At 38.0% G+C, this 21,409-nt stretch overlaps 1 protein-coding gene and 1 pseudogene across 1 annotated transcript in view; both read left to right on the plus strand.

Annotated features, from left to right (window-relative positions):
* The window catches only part of LOC139455016 (uncharacterized), a 155,394-nt gene that overhangs the window by 127,309 nt on the left and 6,676 nt on the right, over nucleotides 1–21,409 (plus strand). The window contains exons 2-3 of the mRNA XM_071236602.1: nucleotides 19,760–20,200; nucleotides 20,363–21,311. Coding sequence (XP_071092703.1) covers nucleotides 19,760–20,200; nucleotides 20,363–21,311 — 1,390 coding nt within the window. The remainder of the gene's footprint in view (nucleotides 1–19,759; nucleotides 20,201–20,362; nucleotides 21,312–21,409) is intronic.
* Nucleotides 12,254–13,193, plus strand: LOC139455678 (uncharacterized; annotated as a pseudogene).

Raw genomic sequence — 21,409 nt, forward strand, 5'->3', positions numbered from 1 at the left:
CGCTATGGCTCGCATGCGAACCACAGACGATGACCAACTACACGGCAGTGGGCTGAGAATAGAAAATGCCAGCGAGGGTATTCCTATACAGATAAGGATGCACCAAGAAGCGGTTGGTACATTAAATATATATTTGTACGTGATTATGGCTGGCAACTTAATATACAGAATGGAAGATTCGTGCAAGCAATCTATTAATAATCTTTTACCTAAAGAACCACACTGAGCTATCATCTACGGGCAAACAGTTTGTTGAAAAACAGCTTTTATTCTAGATATTTTACAAAGTCTTTATCAGGATGTTTTCGCCCATATTATTATTTTGTGCCCGACTATAAACGTTAATAAAAAATACCTATCGAGAGATTTGGTAATGAATGATCTCGGGGTGCACAGAGTTGATCCGGGCGATAGTTTACAAGACTGTTTACGAGTATTTCACGAAAAATACAACGGAGAATCAACCCTTTTCATAATAGATGACTGCAGTGCGAGTAAAGAACTTACCAAAAAGAAAGATATGCTTTCATATTTAGCATTCTCCGGTCGGCATATGGAGCATAGCGTTTCGGTACTTACTGAAAAATACAACTCTGTCTTGAAAGATCTCAGAGAGCAGACCAAATGGGTAGCCTTGTTTTTTTGCAAAGACCGAGACTCATTTGAGGAATGTTTATGCGAAAATTATCAAACACGCTATAAGCACAGTAAGCTGTAAGTTTTATCATAGATACGGAATGTTCTTAGCGCCTGTGACCACCGCTTTAATAATGGCTATGTATTGTCAATTTAAACATGAGTGCCCACTTACTAATAATGGAGACTCAAGTGACACCACAACAGATTGTGGAAACACAATCACAGCAAGTGAACGAGGAAATAATCCTGATTGTATCACAAGCGATTGTACCACAAGTGAACGAGGAAATAACCCTGATTGCACAATCACAACAAGTGAATGAGGAAATACCAGTGATTGCGAAATCACAAGCCAGAGTGACTAAGAATCCTTGAAAAGTCGCAGGTGGTAGGAAGGGTGCGCTAAAACACAATATTGAACATATTAAATTATTATAAAAATAGTCTGATTAAAACTTGGGCTCCCTATACACAAGGGGTTGTTGCTATAGCAGCGGTATGGTTGTTTTATAAGGCGGGAGAAGAGAAAACGTCACCAGCTATTGCACAATCACAACAAGAAGTTCATTTAGAGTTAAGCCCTCATATGATGTTATGAAGGTATGACTACTCCAGTTTACAGACAGTAAAATGTTGGTAAACTCAAAGTATCATTCAGCAGTGGTCAGTGGCTTGGCCATTGGCTATGCTCGTATGGCTAAAATGATTACTAAAGCCACACCACCCCAACTAGATTTTAATGGTTATGATATTGGTATGATGGTTCTTGATATTGGATTGGCAATGGCAACAAAAGATATGCTAATCAAACAAGGGCTTATCCCAGAAGATATAATGAAGTAATTAAACATTTGAATATTTTATATTATTGAACATTTGAATATTTTATATTCATATAAAACATTTTAATATGGCAACAATTGTGATGATGGTCAGTGGAGCTATTGTTAATGCTCTAGCCTTTTGGGGAGTAATTATTTATTTTCTATTCTGAGGGAATCAAATGCTAAAAAAGTTGAAGAGGAGCATAAACGACATAATAAAGCATTAGAACAACTCGAAACAGCGCAGTCACAATGGGCCCGAAATAGGATGTTAAGATTAGATTTTATTAATGATGAACTGCGTAAAGAGGGGCATTCAATTCAAACGTTTAAGGATGTTGAATCTGCCATGCATGAATACTTCCTTGTTTATGGAAAGAAACTTGACCCAATACCGAGACCAACAATCTCTCAGTTTTATACACCATCACAGGCTCAGAAAGACCGCAAGATAGCGTTTATAATGTTCGGGTTATTAGTGATTGCTATTTTTAGCTACACAATAAATAGTCATATTCCATGATCTATTGCGTATCAACCATTAATTATAACCCTGACTGCTAATCTGTAAATTGCACTGACTGGCTGTTCAGCTATGTTGAGCTGACTACTCAGCTATTAATAACCCTGATTGGCTAATCTATAAATAGAGATGACAACTATGACTCAACAGTGGAGATGTGATTTGCCTTTCAGACAAATGATATGATAGGTGTATAACCATGAACCTGTGCAGATATACACTCATGGGGAAGCCGATTCAATGACGGAAACCATGTGTGGGTGTTTACTGTGGTACCCATTCAAATTACATCAGGCAAGGGTATAACAATTACTTTTGTTCTGTATGTGGGATAGGGGTCAAAGGTAGTTACTGTTTATGTAAGAATCACCGTGCTGATAGGGTCAGGAAGCAGATTATTTACGCTAGGAAGAGAGATTATATCAGTGAGAGGAATAGGTTGGGGAGAATACGTATTTAGATATGGAAATATAACAATTTAGACATTTGACTCATTTTGTATATACAATTAAACCACAATGGTTTTTGTGAGAGAGTTGAAGGCTTTGGTCTACATGGTTATTCTCGAATGAGAAAAGCTGAATTGATTGATTTACTCGGTTTGGAATACAACAAACCCCAGACTGTTAGAGAACTCAGAGCTCAAGCGAAAAAAAGCGGGCTGAGAGGTTATTCTCGAATGAGAAAAGCTGAACTGATCACTTTACTAGATAATAATAAATCAGTTGGTGATAAACCCACTGTTGTTGATAATAATGAGTTAGAATTTGTACACACAGCCGGCGTTGGTAAATATCTAAGAGGTTGGATCTTAATGATGTTAATGATGTTAAGCCCATCATATCGAGCAAAATTAACGAGGAGTAAGATGATTTAAATAGTATAAAATACCAGCTGACGGTTAAAATGTCATTGAGTAAAAGTAACGCAGACGATACCATACCAAACCTTATTTCAGGAGCAATAGAGTAGTTAAAACCGAATCCGATACTATAAACACATCATTAGATACATCAATTCAGAGGATCCGAGTGTAATAAACCCCTGGATGGGGATTCCGTAAGATATCATTGTCACGTCACGGGTAATTATCGGGGAGCCGCGCATAACGAGTGTAACTTGAAGCTATCTCAATGACCGACGGCGGCTTAACGAGCATTCCTAATAATATGGAAAAATACATATCATTCTTGTTGACTAAAACTATACATTATACGGACAAGGATGGGAAAGCCAGAATAAAGAAAAGAAATGGACTTAGATTCATAGACTCCATACAGTTTCTGTTATCTTCCCTGGACAATTTAGCTAATGCAAACAATCCCGAGGACTTTGCAATAACAAATCAATATACTGATCGGATAACACCTCATTTGTTGCTGAGAAAAGGTGTATATCCTTACGAATACATGGATGATTGGTCTAGATTCGACGAAACTAAATTACCACCCCTTGAATCATTCTGTAGAATCTTAAATAACCGATGCTGATTATGAACACCCTATGACGGTCTGGGATAGATTAGGTTGTAAGAATTTAGGCGATTATCACGATGTGTACTTGAAAAACGATGTGCTATTACTTGCCGATATATTCAAGATATTTAGAAAGACATGTCTAAAACAATACGGCTTGGACCAGGCATGGTACTTTTCCAGTCCTGGACTATCGTGGGGTGCATTGTTGAAGAAGACCGATGTAGAACTAAAATTACTTACTCGATGGCAGCGAAAAGGTATTCTAAGGCTAATAATAAATTATTGGAAGGATATGATCCGAGTAAACCCAATACGCACATATTATATCTCGATGCTAACAATTTGTACGGATGGGCTATTAGTCGACCTTTACCCACGGCTGGTTTTTAGTTGGTCAATGTGAGTGAGTGAGTGAGTGAGTGAGTGAGGTAATGCTTTACGTCACATCAGCAATATTTCAGCCATATCGTGACGAGAAGTTAGACATGAAATATACAAATATTTAAACTTTATAAAAATCTGTCATCGAAGGACAGTATGAAAACTAGAATATCACAGATAAGATTTAAAACTAGTTGTGGAACATTTAAAAGCATTAAGTATTAAGGAACAACACAATATAAAAATGGGCTAGAGATCGTCAGTAACTAAAGGGAGATCACCACACCAGGGACCATCGGGACTTACAGTACCTTTGCTTCCAGCATGGACCCCGGTAGGATTTACACCATCCCTTCAGTCGCTGGCGATTATATGCAAGTTTAGCCATTGAATAAAACTAACAAATATACTACGATTTAAAAATCTGGTATGCATAAAAATACTACGAATGGTTTGGGACTTACATACCCTCTTAATTTTACGCTACTTCAACCCCCTCGACGGTACAGCCACTCACAATCTAAGTTATTAATTAGCACTACCAATTTATAAAATAATACATTAAGCACATCAAAATTTATGGACAAGTTCTATTTCTTTTAAAAAAACATAATATTAAACGAGTATTAACATCATTAAAAAGGTCCTTTATTGTTTTTATATTGAAATATTTATCCCTTGTGATGGAAAAATCAACACAGTCAAGCAGGACATGCTTGACCGTGATTCTCTCATCACAAGGGATACAAAACGGAAGATCCTCACCTTTTAACAAATACTCATGTGTATATCTGCTGTGGCCAATACGACATCGTCGCATAATGACCTCTTCAAATCTGGACTGACAAGCCGAATAGGTGTAACCAATATTTGGTTTAATTTCTTGTAATTTATTGATACGTACTTGGGTGTCCCACTTCTTTTGCATCAGATCACGGATGTAAGATCTAATTATAGGCTTATAATCAGTGTAGGGTATACGAAGTGGTGTCACAGATTTGTTGAGTGCTGCTTTTGCAGCAGCATCAGCCAATGTGTTACCAGTGATACCAACATGGCTTGGTAACCAACAAAAGACGATGTCATATTGGCAAGTCGCAAGATCATTAAATAACTCAAGAATCAATTAAAAATGGATGTTTACAGGACATATTTTTAATAGCCTGAAGGCACGACAGTGAATCTTTATTTTTGGATTTGTTCTTGATATAGTTTAGTGCTGTTAAAATTGCGTTTGCTTCTTCTGTGAATATGGGACTATTGTCGGGTAATCGTGAAGATACTGTTCTGGATCCAATGACAGTGGCACTAGCAACTGCGCCACCATCCTTGGATCCATCTGTAAAGATATCTGTAAATATAGATTTATAAGTGTCTTAAGTGTTTCGTAATTGATTGTATTCTTGTTTATGAATTAGTGGATTTGTATCAGATTTCTTAAGTCTATTTAATATGAGGTCTACATTTGGCCTTACCATTTGCCAAGGAGGCGATGAAAAATGTTGTGTGTGAGCTATATCCTGAAAGTTAATGTTCGCACCAGAAACGACTGATTTAATTCTTATTCCTAGTGGTGGATCAAGAGATTTTTTCTTATTGTACATATCTTCGTAAAGAGGATTAAATACGCAATTAAAAGCTGGATTTAACTGATTGGAATATAATTTAGTGATGTACTGTAAAGATAGTTTCAGACGGCGTTGTTAAAGAGAAGGCTCATCCGCTTCAACAGACAAACTTGGAATAGGAGAAGTGCGAAAGGCTCCAAGGCAAAGCCTCAGTCCTTGGTGATGGATAGTATCAAGTTTTTTTAAAATTACTATTATAGGCTCCACCATAGACGATGGAGCCGTTATCAAGTTTTGAACGGATCAGTGACCTGTATAAGTGTAAGAGGGTTGTCTGATCGTCTCCCCCCTTTGAATTAGATACAACTTTCAACAAATCGAGTGCCTTCAGACATTTAGCTTTAAGTGATTTAATGTGTGGTAAGAAAGTTAAATGGCTATCAAATATGAGTCCAAAGAATTTGGCCTCTTTCACAACTTTGATAGGGGTGCCATTCAAAAATATTTCAGGGTCTTGATGCGGCTTATATTTTCTGCAGAAGTGTATACAGTTGGTTTTAGATTTAGAAAATTTAAACCCGTTTTCGAGAGATCACTGGTGAATTTTATTTAGACAGATTTGTAACTGCCTCTCTATGGTATGCATATTTTTACCACAACGAGATAGATTAAAATCATCCACGAACAGTGATCCATCCACTGAATCACTTAAAACCATGGACAGACTCTTTATTTTAATACTAAACAAGGTAACAGACAAAATATTGCCTTGTGGTCACCCTGATCCTGATTATAATGATCAGACAGGGTGGTAACAACTCGGACTTGAAATTGTCTATCTGTTAAAAATTGTGATATAAAATTAGGTAAACGACCTCTCAAACCAAAATCATGTAAATCCTTTAAAATGCCTTCCAAGTAGTATCGTATGCTTTCTCAAGATCAAAGAAAAATGATAACATGTGTTGTTTATTTACAATAGCATTTTTCACAAAGGCTTCTAATCATACTTAAATGGTCGATAGTACTTCGATTTTTTCGGAAACCACATTTGATATTTGTAATTAGATTATTGGTTTCCAGATACCAAATTAATCTATTATTCACCATTCGTTCAATGGTTTTACACACGCAACTTGTTAAGGATATAGGTCGATAGTTAGAGGTCAGGTTTTGGTATTTGGACTACAATGGCATTATGCCATGAAGGAGGAAAATTCCCTGATATTTGATCAAATATATCTAAAAGTGTCTCCAGACATGAATCAGGTAAACGTTTTAAAAGCTGGTAGTGTATGTTATCTGTTCCGTTGTTGTGTCATGAGCTTGCCCAAGGGCGGTATGTAGGTCATATAATGAGAAGACTTCATGATAGTCTTCACCATTATCAGAAGTGAAATTTACTTTTATCTTTTCCTGTTGTTTCTTAAATTTGTGAAACTCCGGGACATAATTCGATGTTGAACAATGTTTAGCTAACGTTTCTCCAAGCTTATTTGCAATATCGGTTTTATCCGTTAATAACGTGTCACTTTCTTTAAGATGGTGAACAGATAATTTTAAACCCTTGCCTTTTATTTTTTGTACCATATTCCACACCTTGGATATGGGCGTGCGGGAATTTATTTTGGAGACATATTTCCTCCAAGACTGACGCTTATTTTGTTTAAAAGCACGTCGTGCCTTGGCATTTGTAATTTTAACCTTATCTAGATTATGGACTGTAGGATGGCGGCGGAAATACTTTTCCGCTTTCTTCCTATATTTTCTTGCCTGTTTGCATTCCTTGTTAGACCATGGTTTACGAATATGTGGAATTTCGGAGGATTTTGAAATTGCTTCATCAGCAATTTCATTCAGCATGTCCAAAAACAACTGTATTGGAACTTGAAGATGTTGAAAAATGTCGGGTGTTAATTTTTCAGTGGATAATAATTCATATAATGACCAATCACACTGGACAAAATATCATCATATTTCCAAGCTTGGATTTGTTTGGAAATGTTTGGATACAACATGTCATAATCATATCTGTTAAAAGTTGTACAACTTTTGACCTTATGTGAGATTAGTAATGACATGAAAGTAAATAATTAAGAGTATTTTGGCACTATGTACCACGAAAAGACCAAATCATGAGCAAATTTAACTAAAAGAAATTCATTTAAAGTGGCTACTCTTTATATTTATTTTCTTATCTTCCTTGTCTATAATCATATGACATTGACTTTGAACTTTGAACAATTTAACACATATTTTGTTTTCCCATACCGACTTACGGTTGTCGTAGAACAAAGACCGTTTCGAGAATATAGAAGGCCTCATTATTATAATTTGAACTAATATACATATGTACATAATAGTACTAGGTATTAATGAATTTTGATAAGTGTTCGTACAAGAATATGAACTTCGAATTATCTCGGAATTATGCGCAACACATAGGGCTGAAAATTTTATAATTGTTCTGGAACTATCTGACGGTAATTCAAAACAGGGAACAAGATTTCGTCAAATGAATCATTGAGCCAGGAATGCAACGATTTAAATGCTGACAAAATGAATAAACATATCTGGAACAGAGTAGACTGTTAATGTGGGCAATTATATGCTACGTCTATTGCCAATGAAGTTTATCACCCCATGTTATAGCATTTGTTTCATATAAAAGATAGAAACCAAATAAATGGGACAATTAGTTGTTTATGACTTAGCTTTACCTCTGTGACATATCACACAACTAAATGTGAATATGTTTATCAAATAATCAATTACAGTAATTAACCTAGTGTTCTTATTTATACACAATTTAATTACGTATTGGGGTACAATATATAATACACATATACACGGAATGATTTCTTATTTTGTCAATTTAATCATAACCCAAATCATAGAAATCAAAGTGTGAAAGAAGTGACTAACTTTATGATCAAGGGTATAAATACTCAATTGTATCTATTAATCCTAAAAGTATAACAATAAACCCTGTATATATACTGAGCATATTTAGATACATCCGGATCTACGACCGCAGCCATATAATCAATCAAGGAAAGTATAATAGATTGAATTATAAATGTGCTATCACTTAAACAAAATTTTCCGTTATCCACGTAAGCCTAAACCTGGGAGAAATAAAGTTCTGTTCTGTTCTGTTCTGTTCTGAAGACGCCGTCATGATTAGTTGGCGCCAGTCTAGACTGTCCAATCAACGTGAATATACAAACCGTGATGTTACTTGACCAGTTGATGACACCTGTCAAACTCAAAGTGCCCCTGGTCCTCCACCCACCATGTGTAATACTTTAGCTACTTGATTGTTTAATTTGCAGTTATACCACTGTTAGGCTGAGTGATGAGAGAATACATTTTGTTGTTTTTGTTAACCATCGTTTCCATTTTCAACGTGGTAACCTTATAAGTGACTAACTTTTTTATCATGATGAAATGAAACATATTAAAATAATAAGAGGGACTGACGATCGCATTTTTCGCATAAATGTCATGCTCGCATTAATTTCATGATTTACTGACGATAGATTTGAACATTTCTGAGCAACGATCATGTTTGGGTAAGGGAAGTAATCTTGTCTCCGCTTGCAATTGGATTCAGTTCCGAGATCGCAGCTTGACTGTTCGGTACGGCCGAAAGGCGGCATCCATGTTGTTCACGCTCCACTGATCACGGGGCCTCATTTGCCTGTATTCTGCTTATGAGCCGGGATGCGCATGAAACACGGGTGTCAAAACGAATATATTTACCAATTATACGTACGGTCAATTAGCCAGTCCAAGAGACAATACCCTTGTTCTACCACCTTTAGGTATAATTACGTCGCATGCCCCTGGTTCACGGTTCGTCTGATCTCCCGTCATAAAACCACGATGTTTATTTACCTGGAGCCTCCAACAGCGCCGACTTCATGTGTACATGTACGTACATGGCAATAAATGGTTTGACAGTTGTTTGACGGAATCAATCAATAATTATTGACACGGTGATGTAATTAAAATTTGTCACTATTCACAACTCCTATTTTTATTTTTCTATTGTTCAGCTGTATTTTCGACCAGTTTTATATCTATAAAAAATCTTCTCTTGTATTTATTAACCAAACCTAAAAACATTATATAAGAACAATTGTGTTTTTAAACCGTAAGTTTTCTATTAAAACAACCATGCAAGTAAGATTTCAGCCGTAATATTACTTTAGTCACTCCACAGATTACACATCTTATATGCTGCAAACGCAGCGAATGTAATGCTACTACGTCACAGCTGCCTCGGTAATTAAGGGCTGGAATGTTTTTGTGAAGGCAGTTAGAGCAGACGAATTTCCCCCCTCGCTGTATAATGACGGTCGCTAACCACATATGTGTATTTTTACTGTTTTTGGCTTGATTTGATTGTCCTTTGGTGAAAACAAATGTTCAATTGTGAAAGCAAACCCTTTTCCCCTGAACGTTAAAAGACAGCTGACTTTGTTTTTGTCTGAAATATCAACGTTTGGAGTCGTTTATATATTCGGAAATCCATATTATGGTTAATATTTATAATATAATATGGACAATGGTAAAATTAATTATCACAGTTTAAGTGCTATTCACAAATGTTTGTAAATCTACTTCGTGATGAATGAAGCATGGCAATAAATGTATGCATCTGATTCTTCATTTGTTCTGTATTCTTTGACGATAATGAGTTTCGTTAATGATGATCACTCTCACAGATTTTTTGATAAGAGGATAGGACTTTAACTAGAGAATAGTTATGAAAAATATATATATAAGTATAGGCGGTCTGTGCACATGTGGTGAAACTGATACCTCATTGATTTGCTAATCGGGACTTGGAAATCATAGTCTGTCATTAAATTGATTTTAAAATATATGGTTTTGACTGTAGTACGTCCTGACATCATAATATTATGTTGTAAACAACTTATCTTATCTTATGTTAAGTAAAACAATTATTGATAACTTCATGAATTCCAATTGTTCAATGAACAGAATTATTCACAGCTCTGGCGTGAGACAACAATAAATTAGATGTTACCAAAGATTGTCCATTTTATGATCTTAGGCACATGTCGGCGCACTTACATGTGAGCCGTCTAGACGACTGTCTGTTTTGTAATTAAATGGCAGCTGCCATCCAGTCGAATACTTAATCTTGAGACCTATTAGTTGTCTCATAATTAACCAAAACATTAGCCCAAGAAACCAAACTCTAGCTCGCAAACACCCCTTACTCACCCCAATATCCCAAAGAATAACTAACTACCTCAATGAACACCAAACTCAAAATCTTAAACAAAACTGCAAAAAATCAAATATCTTCACCCCTAAACTCAAAATACCCTAAATAAACACAACGCTAGCTAACCAAATAAATAAACAAACCGACCCAAACATAGCTAAAACCACCACACTTGCATACATACACGAAAATTGGCCAAATTGGTGTCACATATACACTGACGGATCTTCAGACCCGATCTCCAACCACACAGGCTTCGGAGTCCATACCACACAACCAGTTATATCCACACAATCTTACCGACTCCCTAACAACCAATCTATATTCACGGCCGAACTTATGGGCATGGCCTCAGCCCTGCATAACCAACAATCTAAAAACAACAATAAAATCCTAATTCTCACCGACTCCCTTAGTGGACTACAAGCCCTCCAAAACATAAATACCAAAAAACCGACCTAAATTAATAAACCAAATACTTAAAAGCTCCAACGACCCAAACAAAAGCAGGCAAACAAATAACCTTCTTGTGGATCCCCGCCCACGTAGGAATTTACGGCAACGAAAGCGCCGATAAAGCAGCTAAATTATCTCTTAAAATACCAGAAATAAGCCTAAACCTACCCATCTCAAAATCAGAAATTAAAAGTGTAAACAAACAAAAATATAACCAAAAAATGGCATAATCAATATCAAAACTCAAATAGCCAAATCAAAAAAGTGCTCAGAAAACCACTAGCCAAACCTAAAATCCTACACCCCTGTAAAAAATTGACAGATTAATTACAAAACTCCAAACAGGACACACGAACCTAAATAACCACCTAAAAAAACTTAAAAGGCACACCACAGGCAACTGCCCCCACTGCAAACAACCCGAAACCACAGAACACGCACTCATCCACTGCACCCACTACCAAACACACAGAACCACACTACAAACCACCCTCAATCTAAATAAGGTTCCTACTCTAGATGAAATACTAAACCCTCAAAACATACTAGAAAACTTCAAGGCCCTAGGCTTATTCCTAATCAAAACAGACCTAATTAAGCGCATCTAAAAACTAATTAATCTACCAATCCAAAATCCAATAAACATACAAACACCCACCTCACCCGGCTCCCTTAGTTCCCTCCTCCACCTACCTCGGCAAGTATTCCAAATTTAAAAATCTCAAAAATTCAATATAAGCAACCCCTAAAAGCCCCCTCTTGGGTTGCACACACCACTTTCACCCTTTTCGGAATACACTAATTGGTCCGGCCAGGCGGTTATATCCTATTAGTTAGACGTCCCAATTGTTAGACATGTTTATTTCGGCAAAGAGGGAATATACCTACAGGTGTAATGGATCAGTCCTAATTAGATTAAAGTACTGAGTAGGGATAAGGGACTCACAACTTAGGGAGTATATATGTTATAATTTCGTTTAATTAACCTAAATTACCTTACTCTCAGCACACGTTCAATTGGCATGAGATTAACTATGTAAACTATGGAGTAGCTTAATTGTCTTACTGTATGATCAGTTGAAGGAGTTGAGTTTAGATTATCTACTCATCAAACAAATAAAATGATCTTGGGGTACGTGTCATTATCAGTATCGATATGGCTGGTTTAAGGATAGTAGAGTACCTCACCTCTCGGCGTGGAAGTTGATATTAGATGGATATATTTACAACAGAAACCGCGAGAGGCAAACCTGCACACATTGGAGATGTGTCGTCAAGACGTGCAATGGGAAATGTACGACTGTCGGTGACTTTCTTTGGAATCAGTCGGAACATAACCATCCGCCTGAAGATGAAACCAGAGTGAACTTTGTCAGCAATCTTCGTAAAAGAGCGCGAGAAGAAACCACACAGATGCAGGCGTTGTACGAGGAGCAGGTCACTCAATTAGATGAAGCCAACGTGCCAGCGATGCCATTATTTCAGAGCGTGAAAAGTGCACTTTACAGGTAAATATCATCCCGTATTTTGGACTTGGTTAGAATTTACTTCTTTTTTTTACGTCCCACATAACTTGTTTCGCTCTTAAACAGTTCAAGTGAATGAAATCATTATAAATATTTCATGTAACATATGTGTAACTGTTCCTTTGCTCTTGTTCAGGCGTTACAATCCAGGGTTACCCAGGTCGCGGGCAGCAGTAGACACTGAAGACAAATGTCAGAGACAACAGATGGACGTCCCTTTCTACTGTTCAGCGACGGCGACGATGACAAGATCCTGGCGTTCTCCACTGCAGAACAGATACAAGCCCTCCAGGAAACTGACACCCTTTACATGGATGGTACCTTCACGGCATGTCCAGGTTTAAGGGATCAAGTATACATCATTCATGCAAGAGTTGGTCCCAACACCTTCCCTCTAGTGTTCGCCCTTTTGCCAGATCGCCAAGCAACAACCTATGGCCGGCTTTTTCGACAACTGAGGACAGAAGTTCAAGAGCGACTCAACAGACCTCTGTCACCTAGCACACTTGCTTCGTCTGGGATAAATAAACTGTAAAAGTTATTAAATGTAAAGTGTACATTACCAAAAACTGTCACAAAGTGTTGTTACAAACTGTATAAAATTTATCAAATGTAAAGTGTAATTAAATGTTAAGTATAATATTAAAGTATCTATTTAAAGCTGCTTTGCTTTGTTTGTCAGATCTTATCTGGACTATTCCATTTTAAAGTCTGAGGTAACAAGCATAAGGATTAGTGTGCACTCAACCGTTTAAAGTGCTGTTATATGCTGTCTAACTATTGGGACGTCTAACTAATGGGAGGACACCGGCCAGGCCCGTGTGCGAAATACGCTGCAGTCGGAAAGCGCACGTTAAATCGTCTACATCAGTCAGTAGTTGTCTCAGCACTACACAATCAGCAATCTAAAAAACAACAAAAGATCCTCATCCTAACCGACTCCCTCAGTGGACTACAAGCCCTCAAAAATGAAAACACTAAAAACCACCCCAAACTAATAAATCAAATACTCAATAGCTCAAACAACTTAACTAGGGCAGGTAAACAAATAGAGTTCATTTGGACCCCCGCCCACGTAGGAATCTTTGAAAATGAAAAGGCAGATAAAGCAGCAAAATTATCCCTTTAACTCCCAGAAATAAGCTTAATCATCCAGCTCAAAATCAGAAATCAAAAGTCTCACTAAACAAAAAATCGACAAAAAATGGCAAAATATATACCAAAACTTAAATAGCCAAATCAGGAAAATACTCAAAAAAAACTAAATAAACCAAAACTACTACACCTATCCAAAAAAATCGACAGAATAATTACTAAACTACAAACAGGCCACACCAAACTAAATAATCACCGTAAAATAGCTAATCTACACACAACAGGAAACAGCCCACATTGCAAACAACAAGAAACACCAGAACACGTACTCATTCACTGCACACACTACCAAACACACCGAACAACACTACAGACCACCCTAAATCTTAAAACCGGACTTACACTAGAATCAATCTTTAATCCACAAAATGAATTAGAAAAAGTCAAAGCCTTAGGTTTATACCTAATTAAAACAGGACTAATTAGTCGCATTTAAACCCCAAATAAAATCATAAAACCCAAACTACCTTATCTAACAACCACCCAACACACACAGCTCCCTTAGTTCGTCCCCCACCCACTCTTGGCATTCTTTCCAAATCTCAAAATTACTATATAAGCAACCCCTATATCCCCTAATTCATAGTCTTTTTGTTGATCAAATTACTGATAAAACATATTTTAACTTGTTCCTTCTAACCATATTTCCAAACCATTCCAAACCATTCCAAGTCATTCCAAACATTTCCAGTGTTGGAAATGTTGCCATTCCAATTTTGGATTTTCTGGAAAGATCGATTTTTCCAAGCTTTGGAAAGTTTGGAATGAGCGATCTTTCCAAAGCATTCCAACGTTCATTCCAAATTGGAATGGACGCTATTTGGTCTTGTGTCAGCCTTTGTAAAATTCCACCGGGGTTGTTGGTGGACGGTCAGTAGGGTTAACAGTTTTAAGGATTGTAGGGAAATGGTTACTCCCGCAAAAGGTCATCATGAACTGACCATTCGAATTCGCTGTAAAGGTTTGAATCTGTGATTGACAGATCCAGTGCTGAATATGTACCTGTAGCAGGATGCAAATAAGTGTTTGAATCGTCATAAGATATGCAGAGATTGTTGTCAGAAATAAAGTCTTCAAGCACTTTTCCCTTACTGTTTGTATTTGGACTTCCCCGTAGAGGGTTATGCCCATTTAAATCGCCCATGATGATACAGGGCTTCGGTAACTGATCATAAAGATTCTGAAGATCAGCCTGCTGAAGGGTATTTGAAGGAGGAATATACAAGGAGCACAAAGTAAGTGCAATGTGCAATGTAAGTCGGACAGCTACAGCTTGAAGATTTGTATTGAAGGGAACAGTGCTATGGATGATGCCTTGCCTGATCAATTTAGTAGAACCTCCAGTAGCTTTATCACCTTATATTGCCTTAAATCAAATATATCGTTGTGCTTAAGATAAGTCTCTTGGAGACACAGTGCTGATGGTGTTAAGTCCTGAATTAGCAATTGTATCTCATTAAAAAAATTCCTGAGTCCTCTGCAATTCCACTGAATCAAATGAGGCGTTTGAGTCATGGTGGCTCAAAAGGTGACCTCACACGCGAGCGTGAAGAACTCCTAGCTCTGGCCTGTGAAGACGGAGTTACCTCCATATCCAAAGGCCGAAAGGAGTAATGGACAGGCACCTCTGAAGGAGAGGGTGTCCTAAGATGTTGTCTGTTTAGTTTTTTTCTTTCTGTCTTTTACATGTGAACATTTCCTGGTTTTTCAATAATTGGTAAAGCTTGTGAATCAGTCTGTGATTCTGAAGATTATGTACAGGGCTGACAATCTGATTTGTTGGGCAGAATGACAACTGGTTGAACGGAGTGAACCCATGTCAACTCAGTCTGACATTCTATGGATGAAGTGGCAACAGAACGAAACACTGCAGGAAAATACGTTAAAGTTGATGGCAACTGATTAGCTACTTGCTTTTTGGCTTCCAGATGTGAAATATTGTTTTGATGTTTGAGTTTTAATATCTGAGATTCAGTTTTCCATAGTTGACAGGACTTGGACCAGGCTTCATGTTGGCCATTACAGTTGGCACACTTGACATCTGCCCTACATTCAGTGCTGTCATGTTTACCACCACAACGCTGGCAAACTTGAGGTCGACCACAGGATTTGGAACCATGGCCAAACTTTTGGCAAGTATAACATCGGAGTGGATTGGGGACGTACACCTCCACTCCGATATTAACATAACCAGCTTAAATTGAACGAGGAATACTTGGTCTATCAAATGTAAAGAGACAGGTGTTCAGGGGAGTGACAACACCATTGACCTTTTTGGTGAAACGTTTAACTCTGTAACAATTTCTTGTTCAGACATGTCCGAAAGGCATCGAGCTCTGTCTCGAACAATGCCTCTACTGGAGTTTAAAGTCTTGTGTGCTGAAACAGCAACCTCAACATTGGCAAACTGACTGATCGACAAGAGATTTTGAGATTGCTGTTTCTTCAGACGATCCACAAGAAAAGAACCACTACGGAGACGAGTGACATTTTTCACTTCTCCACAATGTCCGTTAATAGCCTTTGAAATAGCAAACGGATTCAATTTTATAGGTAGTTTGTCAGCAGCCTCGATCACCAGGAATCAGGACCATGAATCATATTTGTTGGGAAAGTTCCCAGAATCATCATCTTCAAGACGTCGTTTTTTGTCGTTGCGAATTGAACCAGGTAGTTGGGTAGACATTGTGAACGAAAAGTGTTTTAGCATACCTGCTCCCCACCCACCATGGAGTGTCAACAAGGACAGTGTTGTAGCGCATCGGATTTCCAGCATGCAAACACCAGGGATACCAGGGATGTTATATTCCAGCAAATATGACTTGAATAGCTATATTTGTCTACCAGATGTAGTGCCAGACTGGATCAGTCCATGACAAAAAAGTGGAGACATATAGAATACAGAGGTCAACATCACCAGATTGTCCCATGAGCCACCGCCTTCTGGCGTAAGACTCTAGGCAATTTATTCCATCCAAAATTGTGAATTCATACAAGTAATGCATGACCAAGTCCAAAATACACATTACAATATAACACAGGCGTGTATATACAATATCACGCACAGGGCTTGGCGTGACCAGCCGATTGATAGAACCGGGCCCATTCTACCACCCGTCTAGGTGAAGTTAGGGTCGAAGTGGTGTGTTGGGCAAAAGGAACACCGATTTCTGGTTCCAGTGCCCTCAACCACCAGACTACCTTCCTCCACCGACACAGGGGCGCAACCCACGGCAAACAGGTTGCCCAATTCGGTCGCCTTTTATGGCCAGCAATGAGGTGCTGTGGAAACATTCTGCTCCGGTTCCACACGGGGGAAGAGCTATTAGCGTTATCCAGCACTCACCACGAGGAGGTTGCTCTTCACGAGTGCCCGATCTCAAAGAAAGAACGCACAACAACAAACAACAAACATTCTAACCTCTTTCTAGGAAAGCAGCTTTTTTTACCTCAGACTAGTTTGAATTGGATTGTAAAATTGGCAAATGGAACCTGCATGTGCTTCCCGCTTCTAAGTTCCTAAGTCTGTTGGTTCACCTGACATGGGACCATTCAATGACATCTTCGTCTATTTGTCTGATATTTTAAGAATTTGAAATATTTGATATAGTAATTTGGATTTCTGTAAATGTTGGATCCCTTTTCCATCAATGGGTTTGTCAACACGTTTTGGGATGAATGTTTTTTGCCGGGCGTTGTGTTATCTGTCCAACCACTGGACTGCTAGTTATAACATGAGGATGTTCTTGGATGATGAAGCTCATTCTGCTTTGTCAGATGATTGGAGGGAAGCTGGGAATAAGTAACCTCCCCCCATAAAGAGTTCATACAGAATAAACTAATCTTATTTAAGCCAAAAGGAAAAGATTCTCATTTATATGGGATAATGGGATAGCACATGGTTGAAGCACATGGTTGAAGCACATGGTTATTGGTGTGCTCAGTAAATGTAACACAAATGTGTGAACTGGCAAATATTTAGAAATAACAGTTTAAATTAAAGCTGCAAGCAGCAATGACGGGCTGCAAGTAACACATGTTCGAATCCGCAAAGGGTTTGTTTGTACCAACTCTGTCAAAAGATAGTCACCGTTTGCAGGACATCGCCGCTACGAAATTAGCGTGTCCCAGGGGTGTCTCAAATATTAATCAAATATTACCATCAAGCGGTGTTCATTTTAGCATGCAAACAAGAACATAAATGAGATGCATATCGCACAATAACTTTATGTAAACTTTAAATAGTTTCTGTCAACATCCTTACAAAATATGATCTTTAAAGTAAAATTTCGGTGAAAAAAATGATCAAAATCAAAATCCATTATGGCCGCAACTAAAAAGGATATCCCAAATCCGTAAAGACAATTTGTTGCGTTGTGTATGGAGACAATTCTCAGAAAGTTTGAATACATTTCATGCAGGGGATTCAGAGGCGTAGGGATTTGAAGACATATACACAAAAAAACTGTGAAAACCTTGAATCCAATATGGCTGTCAAACCAAGAAACCAATGACCAAAGTCAGAGAACAAATAATGAAAAGTTAAAATACCCTTTCTATGAATGTATTTGTTTCTAAAACAGGATGGAAAAAGATAAGAATACTGAATTATTTCTCAGCTGGAAATAAGAGATCTTCCTCAATAAAAAGTGACAAATGCTGAGAAAGGAAGCTGCAAAAAGTTGATAACAAAGTTAGCATCTGACAGGTATTAAAGGAAGACAAGATGCTTCACAGTGACATTAAGTGGTGGACATATCTAAAATATACTATTTAAAAAAAAGTAGGGGATTTTTCATTTTGCGATCATACTTGTAACAAATGCAAATGAATACGAGACAAAATAATATAGATCCTTACAGAGGAAACATTTCCAGTGAAATTCGGCCCCCAAACACATCAATGGCAACCCCAGGATCTGCACGTGATGCTAGTGATGATGGGGGTTGAACACCAAATTTGTACGACTTTGAATTTGAAGGTTATACCCACTGTGGAAGGAAATTTGAAGGTGGAAACATCAGTTTAATTGTTTTGGAACTCAGTTACCAAACGGGTGACATGCGCCGATTTACACAAAATGAAAGGTTACGTGCCCTTGGCATGCTACAGGTTGGCACAACACAGACCGTTGTGGCACGGACGATGAACGTTTCACAGTCTATCATAAGCAGATTATGGTCCAGATATCGTGCTACACATTCTGTTAACGATAGACGACGCTCGGGACGACCAAGGGCGACAACTCATGCGCAGGATCGATTTATCCGTACTTTAGCCTTGAGAAATCGTGTCATAACGGCTAATCAGATTAGAGCTCGACTACAAGCAGACGCTGGTGTGAGAGTGAGTCCAGACGATGAGAAATCGACTGCACAGAGGTCATTTACACGCCCAACGTCCACGCGTCATTGACTTACCCGTTATTGACTTTGCTTCCATGTCATGGCAACTTTGCTGTTTGACCCTGGGTTTGGTTTTGCCCTTAGTATGGAAAATCTGTGCTTCACCGGCAGTACCAAAGGTGTGGAATAAATTGACAAAGGGTTCAAAATTTCCGTGTCATAAATCTTGTAAATCCAATATCCCCTACATTTTAATAGTATAGATAGGGGAAGTCCAGGTTAAGCTGGAGAAATCACAGAGGCTGCAAAAGGGTACCAAGGTTGATGTTAGTTGGCTGACATTCTGTAGAGGACAACATATAATAAACACAACTTGAAGTTATAATGAATACTAAGGGGTTATGAGAGGGTGGCACTTATGTGGCTAACTCATTCAGAGTGAGCACCATAACCCGGCTACACTGTGATAAACCAATAAAAAAACGTACAATGTTGTGCTGTACATGCTGGTATCATTCGATCACTATTTTATTCACATTATGATGTAATGTTGATTATCAGGTTATGTTGTGATTATAATAATATACCACTTTGTCAACAGGAACTCCAGTTGACAAAACATCTTACTTGTGGCAGGCTCACAATGGCGGTGGTTATGATACTTTGAGCAACCAGGTAATTAACCTTCCAAGTGGTCCAAATTTAGGATACGAGGCGAACAGTAATTCCCAAGTGAACATGATATTGAACCTTGCTGATAATACAGATAATGTTGTAAATTCTGAAGGAATGACGAACGCAGGCAATAGCTACAATGTGCTTAGTTTACTTGGAGGTGGAAATCAAGATGGAGAGGTCCAATCATTGGATACAGTGGTATCGTCTGGTCAAACACAATTGACAGACATCAGAACAACTCAAACTGCCCAAATTGTACTGACAACTAGACTTGAAACTTCAAGTAACAAGGAATACAGAACTGAATCCACGAAAGTCCCAGATATGTCTCCACAGAACACGACTACAAAACTAACAGAAGCAGGTACTACTACAATCTATTTGTTCTCGTGTTCTAAGATGAATGAACAGTAAGATATGTCAAAATAATACCCATATCGTAACCTTTTCAGAATTTTAGAAGTTTATTTTTACTGATAAAAGAAACAAAAACATTGTGCAATTTAAAATGTCAAAACAATTTCAGGGAAAGCGGAATTACTTCCATCAACCACTTTCAATGTGACAGCTTCAACGACAAGTTTACCTCGTGGTAGATTTGGATCAGCCTCACTATCCAGAGTAAATGCTACTTCTTTAAATAACACAACAAAAGCAGACACCCCACATGCCATGGTAAGACTGTTACCAAACACGACAACTTCAGGTAAATTAATCTCAGACAGTGGCATAGTGAGTACTCATGTGCCCAGTGATACAACTATATCAAGTGCCAAAGGCTCTGCCACTGCGACACCTAAAACCACCGCAGGGGAAAGTCCTATTTTCAAAGCCGCATCCAAACCATGGTCTGGTCAAACAAACACTACTGCGGCAAAACAAAAACACACATCAACTACGATTGTCACTACAAAATCTTCTAGTATTTGGAGAACGCCTACTCTTTCCCCCATAACACAGAACACCAGTACCAAATATACAATAACAACTGCTATTACGCCCATTACAGTACACACATCGTCAATCATAACGACCACACACACCACTACCGCAACCCCTTATATAACTACACACCTAGTAAATTCATTTACCAACATATTGCTAACATCATCCCCACCTCCCACAATGTTTGATAAACATATCATTAACAACAATCACCCAAGGACATTTGATACAACATCTACAGCTTCTCCACTGAATACAACCATCCAATCTAGGTCATTTGTCACTACATATTCACCCACAAATCCAGTAGCCACGGAGGCTTCACTTAATACTAATTTATCTGGAAGTACCTTTTCTAAAACAACACAGTCTAAGACTATAACTAGCTCTACCACTTCGACCTCAACCACAACAACGTTATCACCTGCAACTATCCACTCGACAAACATAACATATACACCGGAAACAACCAGGATGTCTACCTTGATAAATACTGCATCTGAAACTGTATTTAAGCCATTTAGTTCAAAGTATCTTAAGGTTTCTCCCGCCCGATCTGATGTTACATTTCCTACAACCGTTCCATCTACAATCACAATAACGCCATCTATCGCTCTGTTATCTACTA

This window comes from Haliotis cracherodii, unplaced genomic scaffold, assembly GCF_022045235.1.
Source record: "Haliotis cracherodii isolate W230 unplaced genomic scaffold, xgHalCrac1.p SCAF_11, whole genome shotgun sequence".
NCBI classification, from domain to species: Eukaryota; Metazoa; Mollusca; class Gastropoda; order Lepetellida; family Haliotidae; genus Haliotis; species Haliotis cracherodii.